Source organism: Penaeus vannamei, chromosome 27 (genome assembly GCF_042767895.1).
Source record: "Penaeus vannamei isolate JL-2024 chromosome 27, ASM4276789v1, whole genome shotgun sequence".
In the NCBI taxonomy this organism is placed as follows: domain Eukaryota; kingdom Metazoa; phylum Arthropoda; class Malacostraca; order Decapoda; family Penaeidae; genus Penaeus; species Penaeus vannamei.
In genome coordinates, this window is record NC_091575.1 from 20,969,883 (window position 1) to 20,979,882 (window position 10,000).

At 35.0% G+C, this 10,000-nt stretch overlaps 3 protein-coding genes across 3 annotated transcripts in view; 1 reads left to right on the plus strand and 2 right to left on the minus strand.

Annotated features, from left to right (window-relative positions):
- The window catches only part of Dis3 (exosome complex exonuclease RRP44-like protein Dis3), a 15,895-nt gene extending 9,584 nt beyond the window's left edge, over nucleotides 1-6,311 (plus strand). Inside the window, exons 9-19 of the mRNA XM_070140973.1 lie at nucleotides 73-219; nucleotides 950-1,066; nucleotides 1,298-1,418; nucleotides 2,593-2,695; nucleotides 2,850-3,005; nucleotides 3,531-3,687; nucleotides 4,000-4,086; nucleotides 4,229-4,449; nucleotides 4,779-4,947; nucleotides 5,188-5,421; nucleotides 5,668-6,311. Of these exons, the coding sequence (XP_069997074.1) occupies nucleotides 73-219; nucleotides 950-1,066; nucleotides 1,298-1,418; nucleotides 2,593-2,695; nucleotides 2,850-3,005; nucleotides 3,531-3,687; nucleotides 4,000-4,086; nucleotides 4,229-4,449; nucleotides 4,779-4,947; nucleotides 5,188-5,421; nucleotides 5,668-5,871 (1,716 nt within the window). The 3' untranslated portion in view covers nucleotides 5,872-6,311. The remainder of the gene's footprint in view (nucleotides 1-72; nucleotides 220-949; nucleotides 1,067-1,297; nucleotides 1,419-2,592; nucleotides 2,696-2,849; nucleotides 3,006-3,530; nucleotides 3,688-3,999; nucleotides 4,087-4,228; nucleotides 4,450-4,778; nucleotides 4,948-5,187; nucleotides 5,422-5,667) is intronic.
- A 708-nt stretch (nucleotides 6,312-7,019) lies between these two features.
- On the minus strand, nucleotides 7,020-8,492 carry LOC138859064 (transmembrane protein 199). The gene has a single exon (XM_070140975.1). The coding sequence runs from the start codon at nucleotides 8,490-8,492 to the stop codon at nucleotides 7,869-7,871; it is 624 nt and encodes a 207-aa protein (XP_069997076.1). The 3' UTR covers nucleotides 7,020-7,868.
- Nucleotides 7,020-10,000, minus strand: part of Muted (biogenesis of lysosome-related organelles complex 1 subunit 5) — a 4,754-nt gene continuing 1,773 nt past the window's right edge. The window contains exons 2-5 of the mRNA XM_027360023.2: nucleotides 9,417-9,499; nucleotides 9,191-9,265; nucleotides 8,941-9,054; nucleotides 7,020-8,701 (exon numbers count right to left, since the gene is read on the minus strand). Of these exons, the coding sequence (XP_027215824.2) occupies nucleotides 8,540-8,701; nucleotides 8,941-9,054; nucleotides 9,191-9,265; nucleotides 9,417-9,499 (434 nt within the window). The 3' untranslated portion in view covers nucleotides 7,020-8,539. The remainder of the gene's footprint in view (nucleotides 8,702-8,940; nucleotides 9,055-9,190; nucleotides 9,266-9,416; nucleotides 9,500-10,000) is intronic.

A 10,000-nucleotide genomic window follows, 5' to 3' on the forward strand; every position in this document is an offset into this window, starting at 1 on the left:
ATCCTCTTTTCTGTGTGAGTGACCTCTATCCATAATAGTTTATAAAGAGAACAATTCATGCCTTCCTTTCAGGGTCACTTTGTTCGCGTAATAGGAATCATTGGGGAAACCGAGTCAGAGAACGAGGTCATCTTACTGGAGCACGACTGTCCACACACTAAGTTCTCAGAGGCAGTTCTCAACTGTCTCCCAAAGCTACCATGGTTAATTACAGAAAAAGTAAGTTATTCATTTTCTGATAATTATGTCAGGCTGGTGCTTTGTCACCAGGGAGCCAGCAACCAGGCCTACTTGATCTTACCTGTTTACAATTTCCCTTATTTTTGGAAACATGTTTTTTGTTGTCTGTTGCTATTTGTATTAACATTATGATAATCATAATGCTAGTACTAATAATGATAATGATAGTAATAATGATAATGATAAGTATATCAATGATGATAATAAATATATCAATGATATTAGTAATGATAATAATAAGTTATTAATGATAATATTAATAATAATAATAATGATAATAATAAGTATATCAATGATGATAATAATGATAATGATAATAATAAAGATAACAATATATCAATAATAGTATCAATAATAATAATGATAATGGTAATGATAATAATCATAGAAAAAAAGGAATGGTGTAATCATGTAAGGTCAAGTAGGCTTAATTGACCCCTTGGTGATAAGTTCCTGTGGAGCCTTCTGTGTATAAACAAAATTCACAAAACGGAACTACTGTGGACATGTACCCAGTAGCAATATCTTGATAGCAGTGTATCTATAAAAGCCTAACAAAATAAATGATCTGTTCAGGAGGAATAGATTCTTAACATATTTGTGGAAAAGTAAACAGTATCTTAGTCAAGCAGATTAGCAGATTTTATGTGAAATGGCATATTCTGGATATGAGGATTCTATGTATTGAAATATACCCTTTTGACAACAGGATGAACTCGAGCGAGAGGACTTACGACACCTCGACATCTGTTCTGTTGATCCTATAGGCTGCACTGATATTGATGACGCTCTACACTGCCGTGAACTCCCAAATGGAAACTTTGAGGTATAATATATCTGAGATACATTTTCATGTTTATTTTTTATTTGTTGGTATTATTTGCATATATGTGTGTGTGTGTGTGTATCAGTGTTTGTCAGTGTGTGTCAGATTATGTATTGTATTGATGCCTTCATAAATCTTGTTATTATTTACACAAGTTATCATTTACTTCTTAAATATGTACCCACCCCATACTGTATTCCACCATTCAACAAAGACACTAATCTGTTTCAGGTTGGTGTCCACATTGCTGATGTATCTCATTTCATCCGGCCACACACTGCATTGGATAAGGAGGCTCAGAACCGCAGCACAACTGTGTACTTGACTAACCGTCGTATCGACATGGTTCCTGGTGAGTTATACATTTTATGCAGCTGGTCATTCTTTGTCTTGTCTTCTGCGTTTTCTTTTGTGGATGATATAAATAATGCAGAATGCAAATTTAAATTCTCTCAAAGCGCTGATGATAATGGTGTGACTTGTATATGTATTTATTTTATTCATAAATCGTTGTTTATATATATATATATATATTTTTTTTTCTTTTTGTTGTGGAATTGCAGTATATGTAAGATCATAGAAAATGCTTTTGTTTTAATTTTTTATCCTTTCTTTGCCAAATATATTTGTTTTACCATCGGGAAGAGACCAGTATATGCCACAGTATATTTGAGCTTGGTGCATTTTTTCTTTGTATAGTTTTTATCTTGTTTAGTAGTAGTAATGATAGCAATCATCATCAACCCCTGAACTGAACTTTGTGCAACTTGTTCTCTCCCTCTGGTAAGGACACATTTGCAGAACTGTGGTCATTTGCAAGTGCATTTAAACTAAAAGTGCACCAGACTTAGCCCAAGTTCCACTAGCCAGACTCTAAGCCAGCTTTTCATTTTGGTTCCATTACAGTGGCATTCTTCCACTTCTGGTGCATTGATGCTGGCTGTAAAACATTTTTTTATGGTGTTATAACAACTTAACCCATTAATGCTGGTATATTTTGAAGCTGAAAATAAAAGATTCCGTGCGGCGGCTACAAAATTGGCAGGCACGGCTGCCTCGGACTCTGCTTGCTCGCTGCTGCACCGGAGCATGAGCCCCGATACAGCGTCACACTGACAGGACGCCCAGAAATTTTTATTTTTTCGGATGTCTCATATGTGGGTTAATTGACCACTAAAATGATCATGGACCCTAAGTCCTCCCTGCTTACAAAAGAATTAGCAGGATCTGAACAAAGTACAGCCTAGTCCTAGCTTGCAAAGTATCCCAAATAGTATGCCTAGGCCTGGTCAAAATGACAGTAATGGTGGATCTCAGGATCAGATAAGGCTTGTGTAACTTCAGCTTAAGGGAAGTGCTTTGTGAGGACTTCACGCATAACTGGTCGTATGGAGAGGATAACATGGGATTTTAGAGGGGGCTGGAAGCAGGCAATTATATGGAAAGGAGACAGGGTCAGCAAGGCGTAGCACTACTTCTGTTGACATCACATTATTATTGTTATTCATGTATTTGTATTTTTTCAGATCTTTTGAGTAGTAACCTGTGCTCACTTCGAGGCAATGTTGACAGATTTGCCTTCTCTGTCCTGTGGGAAATAACACCCAAAGCAGAGGTTTTATCGTCGAGGTTAGTCTAATGATTGTTGAACCTGGAAAACTCTTGAAATTAATGTACAGTTTTGGTTTAATCAGTGAATTTCTTGAATTTGTGGTATTATGCACATTCAAGTCATTGTTAAATGAAGGGCTTTATGTACTTTGATATACCCTTATTCTATCAGATTCCGGAAAACCATCATCCAGTCAAGAGCTGAGATGAGTTACCAACAGGCCCAGCAGCGCATTGATGACCCCAATATGACAGACAGCTTAACGCAGTCCCTTAGAAATTTGAATATGCTTGCCAAACAGCTCAAGAGCAGGAGAATCAATGATGGGTAAGTTGTGAAGTAGAGCTTGGTTTTGATGGAAACTTTCCTTTGGCTTTGTGTCGGTAGATTTGTAAAAAAAAAATAAATAAATAAATAAAAAAAATTATGCTGTTTTTGCCATCTTGGATCTTCTTTTTGTTTTTTTATTTTTATGAATATTTAAAAAAAGAATCTTTGTCTCTTCTTTTCCTTTTTACTATTTTTTTTCTTATTCTTTATCTTTCTTTTTATTTTTATTTTTCTGTCTTCTCATTTTGTCATCTTCATTATGTATTTATGTTTTATATATATATTTTTTTTATTGCCATTCATTTGCATATTACACGATATGCTTATTTATTTGAGAATTTCCTCTTGGCATCTTCATCATGCTCTATAATTGGTGTATACTGGTACACTTTGCATATCTCTGGAAAAAAAAAGACAGACCCAGAAAATAAATTCAGAAGGAAGTGTGCATGAAAGCACATTCTTCATTAAAAATGTATAGATAATGGGTCATTTTTTCAAACCCATTTTCTCCGCAAACAGTGCCCTGGTGTTGGCCAGTATGGAAGTGAAATTCCACATTGATCCAGACACAGACACGGTTGTTGATATTGTGGCCAAGCAGCACCTGGAGACCATGAGCATGGTGGAGGAGTTCATGTTGTTAGCTAATGTGACATCGGCAGAAACTACACTCAAGGTTAGTATTTTATTGCAGATGATAGGATGTTCTTCGAGGATCAGCTTAAGTTTCCGTGATAGATTTATTGATGGAGCATCTTTGTTTCTTCAGAATATTATGAAAAGAGTTTATGATACTGTGATCAGTTTGTTGTTTTCTATACTCATTCTGAAACATGATATAACATTTTCTCTTTCAGCATTTCTATCTACACAGTTGTGTCAGTATTTAATAATAATGAACACATTTGTATGTGTATATGTATTATATGTGTGTGTGCGTGTGAGAGAGAGAGAGAGAGAGAAGTAAATGGTATTTTTTGTCTTCCAGCACTTCCCAGACTGTGCTCTGTTACGTCGTCACCCTGCACCACCACATTCAAATTTCGAACCCCTTCTGTTAGCAGCAAAGAGTCAGGTTAGTTCATACTGAGGAAATAATGTTTAAAGATGTCGCAAGTTATTCAAGAAAGAAATAGTAAAGCAGATATATAGAAACAAAATGAAACGGTAATATATCATTGTTTTCATTTTCAATTTTGCATGTTTTCCTTTGGTAGGATATCGAATTGGATGTCTCGTCCAACAAGGCCCTCGCCAATAGCCTCGACAACGCCACCCGCGACAACAACCCATTCTTTAACAGTATGCTGAGAATTATGACAACACGCTGCATGATGCAAGCTGTGTACTTCTGTTCTGGAACACTTGAGCCGGGAGAGTTTTACCATTACGGTTTGGCCACACCCACATACACCCATTTCACCTCACCCATCAGAAGGTTAGTAATAGCTTACATAGAATTCCTTAACAGAATGGAATTTTTTGCTGAGTTGTGATAGCATCATAGGAGACTGTTATGATTAAATTTTATATAAAAGTGATGTATTATGGGTCTTAAAATAATCTTTTAAAATTTTTCCAACAGCTCATATATCTTGTCACTGTCTTGTAGATGTAAATGCAATGCTTAGGTACTCTTAATTAAATATCTACTAAAATTATGTGCACTTACCAGCTAAATTACTTTTTTTACACAGCAAATTTATTAGAAACAAGCATTTTCAGTCAAATATGAAATACTGACCTGTTTCACCATTTTACCTGCAGATATGCTGATATCATAGTGCACAGGCTTCTGGCAGTAATTATTGAGGCAGACAAGACTTATCCAGAGTTGTTAGAGTCCAAGAAGCTAGCTGAACTGAGTCAGCACATCAACTACAGACACAAAATGGCTCAGTATGCTGGTAGAGAGTCATCAGTCATTACGGCAATAGTGAGTTCAGTATTAAGATTTTTTCAGTGTAGTTGCAGAATGAAACTGGAATTCCAACTTAGATTTAGATACCCCTGGTATCTGGTCAATCCTACTGACCAGATCTACACGATAGATGATAAACTTCTCCGTGTTTGCACATTGTAAATTATTAAATACAGATGTTCAGCCATAGCACTGAATTGTATCTTTTTGTCTCACATTTCTGAATATATATATTTTTTTCTCTTACGTTTCTAGGCATCACTCAAAGGCAAAGTGTCAGAATTTGAATCCTATGTGTTGTTCCTACACAAGAATGCCATTCAAGTACTTGTGCCATCAATTGGTCAGCAGCTGACACTGTACCTGGACAGTAAGAAGAAGCCAGAGAAGGATGATAAGAAGGATGACAAAAAGAAAGGAGGCAAAAGAGCCGAGACTATGGAGGTTGATGATGATGTTCCTGCACCTGAGTTTGAATTCAATGAACAGGTTTGTGTTTCTGTTTTTGCATCTTTCTTTCTTTCTTTCTCTCTTTGTTTCGGTTATATTTTTCACTCCTCTTTCTCATTTCTTTCATACTACAATATGCATATCCCATAAAATGCTGGAAGTGATCTGCTAGGTCATCTATATCTCATTGTACATTTACCCATGATTAAGGATACCCTTAAAGTGTTCATACCAACAAATTTCCTTTTAAAAAAAAGATAACGTCCTTCTCTCTTCTCTCTACAGGAACTTTACATCAAGTGCGGGCCAGTAGTAATTCGTCCCTTTGACCAACTCTTCATACAAGTTACCGTTGATTCCTCTGACGTCCAGCATCAACGTGTGGTGAGCAAGCTGATACATCCTGTGATTCCTGGGTTCTCCGTTCCATCCACAAAGAAGGATGAAGAGGTCCCTAAAGTCAATCTGATTAAAAAAAGGAAAACATAGACTCTACACTTTGTTGAAATATTGTAGAGCAAGGAAGCTTACATTTTTTTTATTATAATTATTTTTTTTTATGGATTTATTTCTTTCTTTTATGATATAATTGTTGTTTTCTTTTTTCTCTCTTTATCTCTCATCTTATGACAAGTACAAACACTATCTGATATGTTTGAAATAGACTGTTATATAAAAAAAAATCTTTCTCTTATTTTAATGTTTTTTTCGTTACATAGACCTTTTATTATTGTCATTATTATTATTAATGTTATCGTGAATATTGTTTATTCCCCGCGTTATTGTTTCCAGTAATACACACATACATTCACTCTGCTGTTTTCTCTCTTTTTTCCTCCATATGTACAATGCTGCTCAAAAAGGAAGCATATTTATATATTGTAAGTAATTCCAATAGATCAGTTTTCTAATATAAGGATTTTTACTGATACTGTCGTTTTTACTTTACCTATTATAAGAAAAGGGAAAGCCATTCTGGTGTTACCATATGCATGATTTATGAATATTAAACATTTTGTAAGCTAGAGTTTAGACATATTGAATGTATTTGAACATTTGATTCAAGCTAACTCAATGAAACATGGCCTCTGCAACCTAGTGGACTGTTCTGCATTTTTTCACCATTATTTGGAGGTAGGGGATGTGAAGAAAGAAATTTAGATGCTCATGTCCCCGTTTCCCTGTATCATTCAGACAAGTACCCCCTCAGAGGGCCTCTTTTGCAAAGGAAATGGAAGTAATAAGTATAAAATGAGAATAAGTCTAATTTAAATGTACTCTTAAATATGACACTAGTTTAACAATTTTGCGGTAGTGGTTATTCATCTAATTTTCCTAGCTTGGGGCTCTATTCACTTAACCCTCCTGATCATCATATTTTCTTGTGTTGGTTAAAGTTGCAATACTGCTAGGAAAGTTATTTATTACAATGATTCCCAACTATTACACCTTAATCACTGTAATAATTTTTCATATTCTTGTTGAGTATGAATTATGAATTTTAAGATCACTGTCATATTGTAACAGCACAAAATTATATTTTACTGTTTCTTGCGGAACTCCTGGTGACGGCTGGCAGAAACCCAGGATTCTGCAAAACCACAGTTAGGAATCATTGATCTAAAAAAAAGATGTGGTCCTTAAAATTTCAACTTTATTGGTAACTAGATGCAATTCACACTATTACATATCTCCTTGTTTTAAATTAAACAATGTACACAATCATAGAGTGACCCGATTATGGGTAACACATTCTGCTACACAAAGACTACGGACAATACTAAACAACACAAACAAATTATAGAAAATGGAATGTTAACATCACATTCACTGCACATGCAAAATAACGTAGAAAATCATACTAATGCCATCTTACAAACTGTATCACCAATGAAATCACATACGCATTTGGCACTAACCTTCCACGTGAGCAAAACACTTATAACATGATTATCTGTTGTGCAATAAAGAATACAAATTATGCAAACATATCTAAGAAAAAGGTATCAAATGCAAGATTTAAATGCCTTTTTAGTATAGAAAAATCCTTTGATAATGCACAGGAATATGAGCAACTTTTATCTAACACTGGGTTAGCTTGTCCTTATGAGTTTCTATTACTATCCAGAATTAATTTTGATATTTTCCAGCATTAATTTTGATATTTATTTAGTGCAATTATTTACCTTATGCTAAATAGTTTTTCAATGTAATCCACACAGAAATGCGCCTTATGTTTTTCTTCAACAAATAATCATTTGAAGGACAGTATTTGGTATCTTAGAAAACAATCATTTATATAGAGGTTCTCAAATAAGCAAAGGGAAAATGTCTATAACACAAAACATACAAACAACAAAATTATATTGCACTGCCACAAGAAAGTAATATAAGAATAACTTCTTCAAAACAAAACAAAACAAAAGAAAAAAAAAAGAAAATAAAACAAAATTATCACTCTTTTTGGCACAGCTTTTTTATATATACTATTTCACTTTGTCCTGTTTTTTTTCTTCCTTTAAATCTTCCCTGATAATGAAATACATTTCTGCCAAGCCAACCACCAATGCAGCCAGTGTAGCTACCAGAGCCCTCACTCCGTAGTCCGGGGTGGCCATACCCAATGCGATAAAGACAGCAAAGAAAGTGCCAATCACAGACAAGAGGTACTGAAGCCCTGATATGATCTGCCTATTAACAATCCGCATCTCTTTCCCAATCTCTCCAAGCTGTGTTCCATCTCCCTGGTAGACATTATCCACACTTTTGACCATGTCCTTGTAGTCACGGTTCTCTTGCTCGAAACGCAGCCTTTGGATCCTGGCTTCAAGTTCTGGGCTCCTTGGGGGTGGTTCATACTTGGGTAAAATGATCTCGCTCTCTGCTAGTAATTCATGGACACGCTCTGGGATGCCCCTTTCTCGCATCTTCTCGTGACACCACTTGATCTCCTGTGTTGTCAGCTTGATCTCTTTTCCTGCTATGCCTTCACCTGCTGGGATCTTCTGCTGGATGCTCTGTGGGCTCCCAAATGCATCTCTTAACTCTTGCAGAATTTGGACGAACCGTTTAGAGGGTATAATGAGCACATGATCCTCCATTTTGGTCATGTTAACCAAGACTTGTGACAGCTACAAAAATAAGTTTCTTTGACGAATTAGAATCCTGCACTTTTCTCAAGAGTCTCAAACTGTGCTCTCAGAGCCTGTTCCTTCTCCAGGTAGTTGTTTTCAAGGAAGTTGAGTTTCTCTTGTACCTCCTGCTGAGTTGCTGTGAGCTTGCTTTTCCTCTCTGCTCTCTTTTTTGCCAGAAGCTCCTCCTAAGGAATTAAAATGTTTAATAAAAAAATTTCATTATTGTTTTTATAAGCACACATACACACTGCATACCCTAAAACTCATCTGCATTACATTTTGAAATCATTAATCAAAGTAACCTTGCCACATTACTAAACCTACAGAAAAATCTGATAAAAACTGTCTCTATTTTTTGTTCACTGGGATTTTCCCCTTATCATCATTAACAAAGAATCCTCTCTTGAAAGAGGGAAGTTCTTACCGAGTTAAATTTCTTCTCAGTGTCAATGGTATCTTCTAACATGTGGAGAGCCACTTGAATGTCTGCAATTGTGCGTGGGAGATTGTCATCTGAGGAGTTGACTATCTTCTCAATCTGTAAAGATTACAACACATCATAAACCTAAAACACCAAAACTGAAAATGGTCAAATCACCATACTCATGGCTGAATACATTCAAAAACATTAATAATATCTATTTCATTAATATTCTTTCTAAAGATAATCGTACCTGCCCCTCCTTTATCTCTGTTATTAGTTCAAGAGATCGGAAGAGTTGCTCCACCTCTCTGTCTCCTCGTTTTTCCTGGAAATAGATATTCGTCCTCAGTCTCAATCAAATAAAAACTACTCTTCATCATTATCTTCACTCAATTTCAATCACTCTATAATCCAGTTAACTATTTCAATAAACCAATAACATTCCTATAATACAAATTCAATACAATTATTCTTACCTCAAACTCTTTTTTAAAATACTCAATTTCCCCTTTCAGGAATGGTCGATGATCAAATAATCTTGAAAAAACCTCATTTACATCTGGGGAGAAAAATGAAAGGAAATAAGTATTAATATATGAAACAAAACAAATATCCAACTGGATGCATTATAAAAATCTTGAACAAGGAATAAATATTGACTTCTATGGCACAATTTCTATATCATTCATTGATTTCTGAAATGCATACTGTAATATTTGTTTTTTATGAATTACAAAAAACACGTGAAAATTGTATTGCTAAAGGCAACTGAAATAAGTTACATTTCAATAACACGAACCAAATTGTAATTTAGACAGAACAAGTAAAAAATCTGATATTTTACATTCAAACTTAATAATTCCTTTTGTGAACTTTTACTAACAACTGAGACATCTTAACATAAATGTCCAACCATATATGAAGGAGAGCAACACTAGCAAGTTACCATGTGTGTTAAATATATCAATCGCTGATGGATACAACATTTGCTTGACACAAAGACTGTCTTTAGATAATTAATTGATATCAGTGTTAGGTATGTATTCCTGAAGTATGAACC

What these genes read in the sequence shown, in the direction of transcription:
- LOC138859064 (XM_070140975.1), bottom strand. Translation starts at nt 8,492, where the DNA reads ATGACCAAAATGGAGGATCATGTGCTCATTATACCCTCTAAACGGTTC.